Source organism: Amphiura filiformis, chromosome 20, assembly GCF_039555335.1.
Source record: "Amphiura filiformis chromosome 20, Afil_fr2py, whole genome shotgun sequence".
NCBI lineage: Eukaryota > Metazoa > Echinodermata > Ophiuroidea > Amphilepidida > Amphiuridae > Amphiura > Amphiura filiformis.
Window position 1 is genome coordinate 6,193,003 of NC_092647.1, and position 16,613 is coordinate 6,209,615.

Sequence of the window (16,613 nt, forward strand, 5' to 3'; positions counted from 1 at the left end):
GCCTACACCAATCCTTCCTCCCTCATGATATCAGCCCAAAATGGATGACATGGGCCTACACCAATCCTTCCTCCCATGATATCAGCTTCATGCTACTCTGGTGCTCCTAGCATCTATTGAGAATCCTTTTCCAAAGTGAAAGCAATTATTTTCTGAATTAGGCCACAGAAGCCTTAACAATTCTTCCTGTTTTTCTGATAATTATGTCCAAAGGAATGCTGGCAAAGAATGGAAGCCACATCTAATTTACATAAAGTAATGTGTCTTTTATCAATATGGATATGGTGATCAATTCCATGAAAATAACATAATATCCGACTGTTATTAGCATGTTACTAATTACTAACCTTTAAGCCCAAACCCTAATGCTAAACCCTAGCCTTAAACCATATCAACAACCATAACCCTAAACCGTAACTCTGATCTCTAAATGGAAAAGAGTGAAAAGGACAGCATTTTACTCTAAAAGATTGTCAGTGCCCACTAACTAATAGAATGAAAATATGACAAGAGTGAATGTTGAGTAAAAGAGTACCATTCAATGTGGAATAAATCACTCTAGAAAGAGTCAAGAAGGGGTGAAATTCACTCTCAAAAGAGTCCATTTTCACTCCATTGAGTATCACTGTAGGCATCACTTTTTTTACTTTTGCATTTAGAGAGTATAATCCAAACCCTATAACCCCTAATCATAGCTCTAACCCACAAACCCTGTATATAACACAACGTACATAGGGTAGGGTAGACTCTAGTATACCAAAAATTTCAATCTATAAATTAACTTCTAAAATAATCCTCACTATTCTCTTTTTTTTTTTCTTCTTTTTTTTTTTTGACATGAACTTTGAAAAAATCTGGAATTCAGATATTATTGAAAACACTATCAAATTTCCTATGAATAAACAGACAAACTCAAGCTGGACTGACATGATTTGCCCTTAGAGCTCAGTTGAACAAGAAAGCACTGACAGATGAAAATGGCATCTTGTTGTCAATCATAGACCACGGTTGTCATGGCAACTGTCATTGTATCATTGCATAAGTTTTCTGTTTATGAATAACGGAAAAAGAATGATAACATCCTCTCCATATTAAAGTTTCATGACTATGGGCATGATGGGCAGTATAGCAACAACTGCGGGCTCAGGGTTTGAAATTAGCGGGGATTGCCCGAGAGGTTCAAATTGGCTGAAAATAGGCAAATGCAAATTGCCAGGAAGGAGACTCCACCACTGCAGCAAAGTTAACAAATATCATGTTTCTTGACCATGAACGTCAATAAATTACTACATTACTGCTATAGGCCTATGGAATGTTTTGGTATGACCATCTCCTTATTTGGCTAGAATGTCATCTTGTTTTTCCTATACTGCTCGATACCTTACAAATAACCAAAATGCTTCCTCCTAAAGCCATAACTATTCAAGAGCTTCAAAGAATATTCTCATTGTCTTCGACTTATCTGGCTTCCAACTATCTTAAAGCCAAATGATTCATTTCTTGTTAAAATTGTTTGGAAAGCAATTTCTATGTTTTTGAAAGAAAATAGCATACACATCTTTTCTAGATAGGCAACTCACAATGATGCATTCCGAACGCAATTTCGGAACCAAAAATAAAACATACCAAAAACCATCTGATATGTCTTTACTAATAGTTCTTTTCACTCTAGTTATTTGAAATATCCATCTCAGACGAAGATGGCATGAGCAAACATGCGCAAAATAACGCATATATAACCCAATTTCTGAACTGAAAATAAAACGTACCAAAAAACACCTGATGTGCCTTTAATAATGACACAGTTGTCTTCACTCCGGTTATTTGAAATATCTATCTCATGGTTGGATAACAAAACCCAATAAATCTGCAGTACTATTCCATTATCCAAGCCTATGGGTTTCTTTCTTTACTAGATCAACGCGCCAGCCAGCATATGGCATTATGTACCCTGTCTGCCTAGCCTATCTGTGTTTTTAATTAAATATCTGCAGAAGATTGGCAAAACTACACCCTGTAGGACTGCTGTATATACCGGTAGTAAAGCATGCACATTCTACTGTGCAGCCGTTTATGCCCAACTCAAATCCTTATTGTAACTATTGTCATGCCAAGCATGCTTGTAGTAAGACGACAACAAAATGCAATCACGATAAGAATGAAATGCACCGTACGATGAGCTGATCTGTAGACAGCCGTATAAAGGTTGGACGATGTCAGCATTGTAGCTGGATTCAAATAACAGCAAAATGTATTTAAATATATTTGGTGGAGATATATATATATACAAGGCGAAAAGCAATATGAGTGCACCTCTTAAGTTGATGCTAGCAATAATTTCCTCCCTGGATACGATTACTTCCCTAGAGATACTTTATCAAGTCCCAAATATGCTTTTAAAAATGTGTCTGAACTCAAGCGTTATTGTCGACAGGCTGAAATACAAGTTCAGATTTCGCTCTCTTCAAAACGAAGGAATTTGCTTGAACACCCGAGGAGATTTACGCGCAAGTTGTTTTTTATTAGTTTTATCATCACTTGACCATTAAATTTTGCAATGTTCCCTATTGTTTTTGCAGCACCGTTATTACCTTTAATGTTTGGGAGATTGCTCTTTATAGAGGAATATATAAGCGTCTACTTTAGTCAATACAGTTCTACACTTAAAATAAACATAATTCTACACTAGGTTCACCCTTGCAAATAATAAAGGAGATAAGTAGAAAAGGCTATCCCGGCTGGGAATCGAACCCAAGACCTCCAGTTTATGAGACCTGTGCCTTAACCACGGGAGCTTTGTAATTGGACAGGTTCAATGGCGTAGCCCAGAAAGGATGCCAAGGGAAGGATTACAATTGTCAACAACAACAAAAAAACACCCTACAAATCATAGTGGTCAAAGTAGGGGCACAATGTTGGGGGGGGGGGGAGCTGCCCCTTGCCAGCTATGAACAACTCAACTTAAGTACAAAAATTGTGCAAATTTTATTGAATGTTGTTACCCAGCATTGGAATTGGGTAAAACATACCATGTTTTTAACAGCGTATCAAACACTTTTATTCTGAAAAAAATTATAAACTTTCTTTTCAATTAAGGGTAAGATATACAATAATGAAGAAAATCAATTGCATTCTTGTAAAACTAGATATTATCTCTATTATTGACATACTTTCATCGCTATTATTGATATATTTAGATCCATAAAGCCATTCAGCGAAGCACACCGTCCTACTTGACAAATATTTTCTCTAGGGCTATAAGTTTCACTGTTTAAGCAAATTCATTTCTCTTTGAACAAAAAACGACTCCTCCACCCAATACTTTTCATCAAATGCTGGACAAAATCTAGCTGGGCATAATATTACAACATCGATAGCATTTTGATTTTGTCATACCCTTTAAGCTACTTCTGAGCTATAACACCTGAACCCTAACTTTAAAAGGTCCCGCAATTATGCTGAAGAGTGCTTTAATGCGTCCGCATTCCCTTTAAACCGGCCCTCTTCCTAATAGAAGGGAAATGAAAATGGCAGACAAGCGTCCCGTATTAAAGCAGAACACGCTACTTATAGCGTGCACAGATTTGACGACCTTCTACCATCTTGACCGTTAAATCTGCCACATTCTTACAGTACTTGACGAAGTCCTTATCAATTGACGACTGGGTGAAGTACCATAAAATAGGCGCTTACTTCCTCGACCATCTTTCTGGCACCATTTTAGGTTCATTATTTTGGCGCAAAACACTACAATAAAGTGTAGACTCATTCACCCTTGTATTATATTAGTCAACAAGTTAAAACAAGCAGAAAATTGTATGGGTGATCAGAAATCATTTCATTCTTAATTGTTTGGTGGATGCATACAAAATGTGGGCTTATGTACTTAGGACAGGGTGTCTCAATTTAAAGGGACCAATTACATTACAGTGAAGTTGTTATTACGATTTGTGATTTGAAAATTTGACAAATAAGATATCTCACTGCCTAGATCAAGATTAAGACTGCACAAATCTGATTATGCATCATGTCAAAGATAAGCTACCCCCTTTGCCCCCTCCTCTTGGCTATGCCACTGCTACAGATGAAATGAAGGAAATAACCCTCCATCAAAAATGAGTAATTGCTATTTCTTTGACTTGCTTAGGCCCCTGACTTTGCAAACATCACAAAGCCTGTCGCACAAAATAGCACACAGTCTAAGGGAAGTCATGGCTCAAATCCCCCCTAAAATCGCACACTGATTGATTACTGTCTTTTGTTTCAACTTGTGTTTAATGATAGCCCTAACACGCGTTGTCCTAGCTTTAATATCACAAGTTTGGCAAGTTCGGACAGGCAGAAAGGGATAGGCTATGGCCATGGGTTAATGTTATCCCGTGGGCTGTCACAATATTTGATAAGTGGGGTCATTCTAGCCAGGTCGTACAATCCCCGGATAATTTGACACAGTTGTGTAACTGAAAAACTGTGTCAACAAAATGTTCTCATGTTGTGTCTGGTATGTTACTTTAAATTGGTAGATGTTTTTAACGAGTTGACCATAAGCCAAAAGTGTCTGCTGTGTGAAGTAAGAAACTTAAACTAAGATGACAATGTGATGGAGATGATGACGGTGATGGTGGAGATGGAAATGGAGATGGAGATGGAAATGGAGATAAGATGGAGATGGAGATGGAGATAGAAATGTTAATGGAGATGGAGATGGAGATGAATATGTAATTGGAGATGAATATGTTGATGGAGATGGAGATGGTGGTAGAAATGGAAATGGCGATGGAGTTGGAGATGGAGATGGAGATGAAGATGGAGATTGAGATGGAAATGGAGGTGGTGATGGTGATAGAGATAGAGATTATAATGGAGATAGAGATGAATATGTTGATAGTGATTGTGGTGGAAATAGAGATGGTGATGCTGATGGAGATAAAGGTAGATATATATGGATATGTTAATGGAGATATAGTGTTGATTGAGGATATGGTGGCTCAGTGGTTACGGCCTTGGACTCATAATCTGAGAGCTTGCTGTGCATGGGTTTGAGTCCCCGTCCCACCACTGTGTTGCGCCCTTGGGCAAGGTGATGGAGATCAAAATGGGTATGTCAATGGAGATGGAGATTTAGATGGATATGTTCATGGAGGTAGAAATGGAGTTAGAGATGGTAATGGTGATGGTGATGGACAAATAATGATGATGATGATGATGATGATGATGATGATGAGGATGAGGATGAGGATGAGGATGAGGATGAGGATGAGGATGAGGATGAGGATGAGGAGGAGGAGGAGGAGGAGGAGGAGGAGGAGGAGGAGGAGGAGGATGAGGAGGAGGAGGATGAGGATGAGGATGAGGATGAGGATGAGGATGAGGATGAAGATGATGAGGATGAGGAGGAGGAGGAGGAGGATGTTGATGATGATGATGATGATGATGACGAAAACGACAATGATGATGATGTGGAAAAACAGGTATAATAATCTCTTGACACATAAATGAAACACAAATTAAAGAATATCTTTATGGACAATTTCACCTCTGTTTACATCTAAACCTAAATAAACAGAACCATAATCACCCCTTAAATCTCAGGGATTGTATCTCCAGTAAATCTCAGATTAACATGTATTCATCACAGGCGGTCAGGCCAGTATTAATAGGATGGAAAGATTTGCCACTGAAGAGAATCATTACCATTTAACCAAAACAAATGCAAAGTTTGTATAAATCTGACCTGGATTTGGCCCATGAATCTTCTACTTTTCTTTGTCAGGTTTTAGATGACTCTTGTTTTTAAGGATGGTATACATGGGAGTATTTTGCACGATTCATACAAAATTGTAGCACTGGCTCATCTGCACACCCATCTGTCAAACCCTCCCTGACACCAGTGGCCTAACCAAGGGGAAAGGGCAGCTGTCCCCTGTGGAACACCTCCCCTCCCCTCTCTTACCCTCCCCAACCCTATGGGATGCTGACTCTAATTTAAACCAATTCCACCCCTCCCTTGAAAGTTTTATCATTACCTGGCTGTGTTACAGCTCTACACCAAGTCTTTAGGGTCTGCACTTTCAATTTGAGAGTGCTGCAAATCCGACAAACTGGGCCAGTTCTAACAAAGTTGCCAAAGTTACATGCAATTTTGCAATGCAAATGTGTTACATCTCATGAGAATAAAGCACCTGCGTTTGGTGTTCTTAATATAATGCAGATTATAGCCAAAAAGCTCCTATCTCAAAGTATAATAAGCACTCCACATACTAAGTATCTTAACAGAGCCAAATATATTACATCACAGCATGGTAAATCATCATGTAAAGTCACCCACATTGGAGTTATAATCTGATCCACTTTTTATGCTTTCATCTTCTATGATTTGACTTACAATTCTCCTCCCATCCTCCTAAGAAGAAAGCCCTTTGGTTGCACAAAGTAAACATTTTAAGTACTCCGCCTGTAACCCATCTGGGGCATGTGTAGCAAAAGCCCGTACAGGCAATAGAGTGACATTTTACTGGCTTCAGAAAGGGAGGGATTGTTTATACACCACTAGGCCTATTTTCCCCCTAGACGATTTTGGCATAAAGCATTGATCCATACCATATTCCCTCAAATGCTGCATGTGCGGCTATAGTTCACTATAATGCTGTTCCAAAGATACCTTTTCTCCTTTCAATTTATATCTAATAAATGACTACCATGTATTGCCCTACATTGATACTCCCTTGAAGCCGTACATTCTCATTTTAATTTACATGCAAAGTTTTTTTAAAAAGCTTAAAAGTTGCTCCCGTTTTAATGAAATAATCCAATCCATTTTCACTTGTCGTCTGCCTGCTACTCAACATACATAGCACCCAAGGAGCTAAAAAGAAGCTTGCTCTTACACAAAAAACCCCGGTTCAAAGTTAAACTAATTTCAGCCTCCCATGCCTCGACTCGAAGACAATCATCGTTTCACTAGATGACAGAAGTTGAGCACACAGGTACAGAGAAATGTAACTTTAAAATCAATTTTGTGCCCTAACATGAACTGACTGACAAATAAATCAATAATGAATGTATTCTTATCATAGGAAACTCAGTGTTTTATTTATTATGAGTAGAGGGAAAGAGAGGATGTGTGGGTGAATGGCTGCCATCTGTGTTAAATTATCTCTTTTTTTTATTACGGAAGGTATGGATAGGTTTTTGCCACAATCCTTGGGAAAGTGATTCTTAAGGATGATGACTTAAATGCACACTTTGGGTCGGGCACAATATATTTCCAGTGCAAGGTACAGGTATTAACAGGAAGTTGAGACTGCATAAAGGTCAATGTCGGGTCGCAAGGTCACAGGATGAAAAGCGAAAAAGTGATATGGTATCATTCATTTGTTCATTCTAAAGCATGGTCTCTGCTCTATTTACTGTCGGACGGTCTGATGATGATGTATATTCTGGCTATGTCAATTATGGTGATAGAGATGGTAATAGTAAGTTTCCTGGTATTAATGAATGGGTGTTTTTGTACTAGAAGATAGGCAAAGTAATTCAACAAAATCATCTTTAGTTGGAAAGCTTTGGGGTTCCAAACCAGCAAGTATAACCTGGTCATCTGGATCAGTAATGATCTATGTAGTGTGTATTGTAGAAGCATTATGAGGTTTGGGACATGTCCTACAATAGATTGGTGATGTGATTCCGAGAGTGGCATAGCCCAAATGATGGATTTAGGGCTCGTTGAAAGTGTCGCAAGAAATGGACCAGTTTGCCGGTAATGGTCTCATTGGCCATAGCAAAGTTCACTGACCTCAATTCAAAATCGCAGCTCACAATTTGACCTTAACTTGTGGAGTATGAGTTTTTCATACCCAACACATTCTAAGGTCATTCTACAAATGTACAAACACAGGTTTACTAGAACTGTGTTCTGACAGTAGCCAATTGATTCTCATCATACCCAATTAAAGAGGCCCTTTGTGATCCACAGCCTCATCACCCCAGGCCCAACGTACTCCAAAAAAAGATGAGATTTGTATTCCATAGAAACCTATCAGTCATATGCAGATTGGGTTATTTGACAAAGACATTGTCCTATTTGTATTCATGTTTCTGTCGACAGACAGAAATTACAACACAGTGACCTATGGACACTGTAATACATGCAAACTGTGTTACTCACACATTCAATGTCTAATTGCAATTTTGGATATAAGCTTTTTTTATGTTTTTTTATGGACATCTATTGAAAGATACCCTGAAACAAGGATGCTATTAATCACAAACTGCCCCTTTAGCTTTAAGCAGCAATGATTAGTACAGGGTGTCCCAGAATGATTTGTACCGTGTTTGCAAAAATAACTAAAAATAGAAGACGGACAGTGTATCTATTTTGATACCAGTATTATAATGTTGGACATGTCTCCTACTTATTCTGTTAATTTCAGCACGCTACCTTTATTTGTTTTGGCGTGTCATGCAATAATGTAAAATCGATGAAAACGACTCGCATACCTTTGAAAAATGGCACGATACGATTAAATGAAGAACGTGGGGTGTTTGGCACAGCATTTCGACGACAACTACTGTTGGGGTCACGCCTTAAAGCTTGCCGGACAGCTGCAATGTTCGCTCTAGTTCTTACAGTCTTCACGAGCACCTGAAGCTTCACTCTGCCGATTCCTGACAGTTCCGTGCTCGTCAAACTTCTTTACGTTATACACTATCGTCGAATGAATCTTCTTTAAGCGTCTCAACATAGCTGCCGGTTTGCCAGTAAGTTTTTGAAAGAAATCCACGCTACTGTACAGTAAATTGAGGAGCTGTCTTTTCTGTACCACAACCAGTTCGATCTCTGCAAGCATTTCAAAAGACATGGACCTCACACCACATTAAATATATTTAAAACTACCGCCAAAGAGAGAATGGGATTAGGCCACAAATCCTTAATTCAATATAATGATTGCTTCGTAACGTCATAAATAATAGATAGATATCGGCTATTTAGTGGAAATATTAACAGGGCACAACTAATATACCTGCATAACTTTTTCCAAATAACTTTGTGCTGAACGGTTAGTAATGTTACAGATTTTCAAAATAGGTTGCGTTGTCAAAACTTAGAATTCACCATTTTACGCAATCTTCTATAACTTCTACTAGAAACGTCCAATTTTTAAAATCTAAAAAATCTGAGAAAGCTAAATGTATGTAGAACTAAAAATGCAAGGCAATATGACCATTCAACATGCCCTTCATACCTAAAAAATTCCATCTTTCCCGGTACAGATCATTATGGGACACCCTGTATATACCGGTATCTGGGTTTCCAAACAATGTATCTTTACTTTAACATTTTGTATAGTCTCCTCCACATGGTTCGATAACATTTTGTATTATTTCAAGAACATGTTCAACCATATTGTGCAATACACAAAAAGAGCAACAATTTTTTCCAAATTTCAAACAAGTTTTGATTAATGACAAGAAATGAGTCAAAAAATGCCCAGGCAGTCTTGCTTCCACATTACCTCAGATAAATCTACACAAATCACCTGTGATTTTGGATGAAACAAATGAAAATAAATGTGCAAAAAGGCAGCTAATTCATTAACAATGTTTTCATCCTTTTCCACATAAATATGTATAGGCATAGCTAACATGTTGACCATGTGGTGTATGCTAGACATGTCATTTGGATGCACAATGTAAATGTCAGCATGCTCTATACGCTATGTTTGGGAAATAAACATTACTGTTAATATATTGAATGCCCTGCATGCATATTTCCATGTTGCAGGAACAGTGAAAGTTATTTACTTTAAAAGAAAACTTAATATGAAAATGTCTAGTACTGGCAGTGTTAGCTATAATTGCCTAAATCAATATAGAATATTTGAAAACTGTGATTTGACTACTATTATTTTCAGATTTTTCCAATGTTACAAGAATGTTGCAAACGGTAGAACAAGGATACAGGCAAATTAGGGAAGTAGTCTCACAACCGCCCATTAAATCCTTACCAAATATTGATTAATCAGATATGCAGTGAACTTATGCCCCTAGGAATTGGGTTAACTAATTAGATTTTATAATGCCTGCATTGAAACTAAAGTACAAAGACTGTACAAGAAACTTGGAACATGAAGAAAATAGTGTAAAACAAGAAAAATTCACATTGAGACATCAATTTTGTGAAGGAGGCTTGAATTTTACAAACTATATCAATGCAAATCTGCTTTTCAAATTATATTCAATATTTGCAAAGAGCTTGAGTTGTAAAGACTATCCCAATCAAAATTCCTTACTGAAAAAATAAATAAAATAAAAAACACCACAAAATCCCAAAGTATGAGAACATCTCGTCAAATGCTCTTGTCCACTAGACATTTGTACAACCTGTTTAACCTGGTAACTTATCCGTTAACCTTTACTTGGTTTAGGAATTTAAACACTTTAACCTAGTAACTTATCTGTTAACCTTTACTTGGTTTAGGAATTTAAACACATGGGGACGTTACAACCTGCTATGTTGAGGGTTTGCTATGTTGAAAAAAAGATTCGCTATGTCAAATATGAAATAAGATTTGGTATGCTCAAAATCTAACCCTATAGCTATAACCTTAAAGCCATGTATGATCCTTTTAAATGAAGTTGGTTAATTTTGTTCAAACCTGATTTTTTAGCATATTTATAATTTTTACACATGTCCCAACTTACATTTATATGGAATCAGCTGAATGTGTAGTGGTTGTATTTTCAACATAATATCTAGTAAGACATTAAGTCTCCTATAGAACTATACATTAAACGGCCAAAATAGCTAGTGGGGTATCGTTTATTTAACCTTAATTAAACTTAATTCAGCAGTTTGGGTAGATAATAACAAATTTGAAGGTAATCGTACATGATGGCTTATAACCCTAACTCCAGTCTTAACCTTAAAACCTAGTCCTAACCCTAACTAAAACTTTTCATATAACAACATAGCGAACCTTAATATTTCATATTTGGCAAAGTGAATCTTTGCCATAGTGCTTGGTCAGCATTATTTCTGATGATGATACTTATGTGTATATACGGGAACTCACCTCTACTGGCTCCATTGGGATCTCGGAGAATGGTACACTCGTCAATCTTGCCAAACCGACTAAATATGTTCCTCACATCCTCTTCTGATTGGTGCTTGTTTAGCATACCCACAAACAACTTTCTGTCCTCTACAAAGAGACAAGAAACAAAAACAAGAGAATCTGTTAAGATACACTCCATCAACAGAACATTATTACATCAAATAGACTCACTCATCTTGTTTTCCAGCTTTTGACAAAGACTTTGACTTGTTGTGCATACAAACTCTGGTTTAATGACATCCTGCATGGCAGACATGATAAGTGTGATACTTGTAAAATATTCTAAATTCTACATTTTGCTAAATATTCCTCCTTCCCCCTTTTCTCGGGCACTATGCCAGACTGAGCTAGCCTAAAGTAGCCATAAATAAATCACTCTTCTGCAATAATACTAAGATTCCAACCTTAAGAAACTCTTTCTTTACACCCCATATTACTTCCGAAACACTGTAACTCTTCTCCCTTTTATTATGTCTCCATGTCTCTCTTAAACAAGCACCAGAAAGAAAACTCAATTATCATTCCAAAAAGACACCATACTAGACACCGAGATAATTAAGACAGGTTTGGCTGAAAAACCCGACAACTCGATTGTGCAATATGTTTGCTTAGCACACATACAACAAATGGGCCAATGCAGTTGAAATTCATACACCTCCCAATTGAAAACATGCCCTTATTTGAAATTATTACCGTTATTGAAGTGGAAATAAGATTTTTGTACAGATTATCCATACCCATATAACCTAATCCATTGATTCAAGTTTTAAGTGCATGAGTCTTATAAAAAAAATGTGTCAGAAGTTGCATCGCCTTAAGTCACTTTATGTAAATAACATTGAAACTATAACAAACATACAAAGCATTGGTGTTGCGGTTCTTGGTATAATGTCACATAGCAATTCGAATTAAGTCTCACACTAAACTGAACTTAATAGCACAAAGTGAACGGTAAACACCAAATTAGGTGTTGGAGCAAGTCTTTATGGTTCACGGCTTTTGTCAGTTCCATAATTGACTATTTCTTATATTTGTTGTTTCAAGGAATACTGTGGTTAACAAGCGCATGTTAGCAAGCGCATGTCAACGCGCCTCATCAACCAATTAGCAACAACTCAAGTGAACTCGATTAGGAAGTCTTGTAACAAGTTAAGCTCTCATAGTGTTCTGTTTGCAGCTGCTTGACAACAGGTACACTTTTGAAACTAAATTTTCAAAATAAGCCCAAAATTCAACATACTTATATTAATATTTGAAATCAAGCATACAAAATGCATTCAAATTAATAACACAAACATGCCTTGTAATGGTTCAGCAGTACTTGAGATAGCATTTCACAAATTCTTACAAAACGTAGAAATTTGCCGCCGAAAATGTAGAAGATCTGTGGTGATGCATGCACAAAATGTTACAACACGAGTTGACAATTTGATTGGATTAGATGGCTTAGAATAGCCCATCAATTGGCAGGTAAGGGAAGACGTATCTCTCAAGGATGTGCCATTCTGTCCTATTAAGTAATTCTACCAATCTCTTGTGTTTCACACACACTATACAAGGACCAAGATTGCGTCTCAATTCCGATGACATAGTCCCAGAACTTCCATTTAATAATCAGTGCTTTAAATTTGACCTCAAATTGGGGAGTATCATTTTCAGTACCCAAGATATAGTAAGGTCATTCTGTGAATATACAAGCATATTGGGGTTAAAAGAACTATGTTTGAAATATGAGAATATTTAGTAGTGACATCTATCAAATGGATGGATGTGTAAAGGTTTTACCACTTTCATTATAAGAGCCAAGGTTCAAATTTACACCATAATTGGAAGATTACGCAGCAAATGCTTATGAAAACAATACCTGAGTTTAAACCATAAGTGACCTGCTTGGGTTATCATGAGATAATTGTAATATCAGCAATAAATTGTTAGTTCATCAACAATGATATCAGCAGTAGATGGTAAATCATTAACATTAATATCAGCAGTAGATAACTACTTCATCAATGCCAATATCAGCAGTAGATGGTTACTTCATCAATGCCAATATCAGCAGTAGATAGCTACTTCATCAATACTAGTGCAGTATTCACTGTAAATATTAAGTAATTATCAGCAGTATTATAAACAGCAACTTCATCAACACTAAAATCAGCAGTAGAATGCAACTTCATATAAACCCTAATATCAGCATTAGACAGCAGTTTTGTCAAATTCCAATATCAGTAGTAGATAGCTACTCAATGCCAGCATTAACAGTAGATATTGTATTTGCTAAATCAATATCAGCAGTAGAAAGCAACTTCATATAAACTCCAATATGAGCATTAGACAGCAATTTCATCAATACCAATATCAGCAGTAGATAGCTAATTCATCAATGCCAGCATTAGCAGTAGAAGCTGTATTTGCTTTATCAATATCAGCAGTAGAAAGCAACTTCATAAACCACAATATCATTAGACATCAAAGTCATCAATACCAATATCATCAGTAGATAGCTATATACTACATCTATATTATTATCAACATGCATCACTCCAATATCAAACTACCAAAGCATTAAGCATGACCTAGGACCCATTTCCACATAATGTTTTTCACCTTAATTAAGTTGCCTAGTCTAGACATTGGGCTGTTCCAGTTAAAATCCATACACCCCCTATGGAAGACATGATCTTAATCTCCCACACAGGGGGTGCAAATTTCAAACGGAGTCACCCATTATTCAGATAACCCATTTGAAATACATACTCCCTGTGTGGAAGATTAAGATCATGTCTTCCATAGGGTGTGTGTATTTCAACTTGAATAAGCCTATTCTAAACTTTCCGGTTCTGTTTCAATCTAAGATGCAAATTTTGTCCCTAATTGATAATTGGAAAGCCTCAAAGCTCTATATACCAACAAGACCTTTATTAAGCAAGTTGTTGAATGTTTTATTGTTACGTTAAATATCAAAGGCTAAATTGTAATGTAGAATATAGGGCATGCTATGTATCAATCATGCAATGTTTAATAATAGCACATACAGAGAATGGTCGCACTCCATAACAATATTGATATATGTATCCAGGGTGATTCACATATGTAAAATACTGCCCTTACTACGCTTACTAAGCAAAAAATGCTGTACTCGTTTAAATTAACCAATTGAAATATTTCAATCTTTTAACCATTGATGATAGGAATCAATCAAAAAGAACATTCCACTCCAGAGGAGAAACATTGGGCTACTACATTTGAAATATATACACCCCCTATGGAAGACATGACCTTAATCTTCCACACAGTGGGAGTGAATTTCAAATGTGGTTACCTGAATGACTGAGTGCATTTGAAATCTATACCACCTGAGTAGGAGATTAAGGTCTTCCACAGAGGGTGTATGGATTTCAGCTGGAAGAGCCCATTTCTTGGATACCACATGAACTACAGATGACAATGTGCAACTGGAACATGCTGTATAAGCTGAAATTTTTGCTATGGTTTTATTTTCGTGAATTTTGTGGATCATTGTGCCCGCGAAAGTAACAACCCACAGATATGTTAAATTTCTTATGTATTTTATTATATTAGATACCGGCATTCATGAATTTAACAACTCGCGAAATTGTCAGTAGTACTTGTAACCGTGAAAATATCTGTACGACGTAAAATATTGGCATATACAGAGTGGGCAAGAACATTCCTTTTTGTTGCATTATAAGCCTTACAGTGAATCATAATACAAGTAGTGAACGATGCGTAGCTACAAGATATCGTTACTAACCGCGCCTAAATCTCTAGGGCCTAGTACATCGTCCCTGACAACATCATCATCTTTGGTAGCAAAATCATCTCATTATAACGGCACAATTCAACAACCTCCATTCACTCATGATTGCTCAAAAACTGAGCTCAAGTTGTGAGGTATGAGTTTGTGTACCCAATACATGTAGAGGTCATTGTTCGACTGTACAAGCATATCTTGCTTAAAGGACTCTGGCTTGATGGATGAGCATGTTTTAAGATCCTAGCAAGACTACTTGAGTCGGTGACACTTGTCTCATTGTCAACATCCGTACATAATGCTCCATCAACAACAAAAAGGTGACATCCTGAATTTGCTGGGGAAAAAAAAAAATCGCCATCTCTGAGTCAACATACGTGGAAGGTTATCCCTCAACTGTTACATCTTCAGCATCCCCTAGGGTCCGGTCCCAAGATCATTATCAACATTCTAAATCATGCAAACCAATGAATATTCATACAAGTATCATCCCCTGAAACCAACAAGGTCAGAATACATTAATGCACATACACTAATGAACTTTGACATGAGGAATGAGATACTATAGTAGCTTGTTCGTCATCGAACGGATCTTCTTCTTTTTTGTCTGATTTATGTTTGATCACAAGCAAGCCTTCTTTTGACAACACAAGACAAGCGGAGTTAAAGCCAGAATGATATTTACACACATGGACCAATGCATATCATGTCTCGCCCGGACTCTGGTGTGTACTGTTTCTTTTCTCCCCGACTATTGCACTAGAATCCCAAACAACCTCATCTATCAGGACACAGTTTATAGTTCACCTATATCTGTATGCTCACATAATGACCTCTGCCAATGCTTGGTAAAAAAACTCATACTCCAAACCTAAGGTCAAATTGTAAATTATGGATGTTGAGTGAGGGTTAATGAATTAAGCCATTGTAGGTGAGAGTACTTTCGTCTCATAGTCTATGCTTCTGGTGATTTCACAGCTGGTCCCATGTGATGGTCAGCATTTATTTTTGTGTATGTTCTAATTGCTTTCTTTTTGAACGAGAGCCCCGCTGTGATCACATCTTCCCATGCGTCTGCGTACACGACAACAGTCAGGTTTCTTCTTCTCCACCTGGGGCTTGTAGCATTGCATGAATGTTGGCTCGTATTCAGACATCGTAGAGATGGCGAAACAGTCTCTACTTGTCTGAATCGTCACTCTTAACGCATTAAAATAGCAGTATCCGGAGGCTGTTAAGATTTCTGGGCGTTCATTGCTGGTTGTCGTGGGGATAATTTCTTAGTTCTATAGAGAGACTGTAGAAACCAGGTCAAGGAACAACAAAAGTAAATTGCGGCATTCAACGACGTGGAAAATTGTGTTTTATCAAATGGCATTATGCACAGGGCTTTTTCACATTGGCTTTGTGACACTATGTTGATATTACTGCTGGATACATGAAACATGTAACCATTCACGACAGAATGAAGTTACTAAAGATTACTTCACACGCTCCATCTTTGAGAAAACAAAATCAATTTATTCCATTTCAAAAGGAAATGTGTTTTATTTAAATAAAACATGCTTATAACAAAATACGAGCCACATCAAATGTGTTATAAACAACAATACACAAATGACTAGCCTATTGTTTAAAATCATTTATATATCTAAAATTATAAAACTGAGTTATCAAAATTGATACCAATAAATATTAAAACAATACAAGTATTTACAGTATTT

The 16,613-nt window shown here is 37.0% G+C and overlaps 2 protein-coding genes across 2 annotated transcripts in view; one reads left to right on the forward strand and one right to left on the reverse strand.

The window, feature by feature from the left end:
- Positions 1-11,197, reverse strand: part of LOC140141779 (CUGBP Elav-like family member 4) — an 82,127-nt gene extending 70,930 nt beyond the window's left edge. The window contains 1 exon segment of the mRNA XM_072163645.1: positions 11,073-11,197. Coding sequence (XP_072019746.1) covers positions 11,073-11,178 — 106 coding nt within the window. The 5' untranslated portion in view covers positions 11,179-11,197.
- The window catches only part of LOC140141785 (uncharacterized), a 251,222-nt gene that overhangs the window by 142,347 nt on the left and 92,262 nt on the right, over positions 1-16,613 (forward strand). The window lies entirely within an intron of this gene.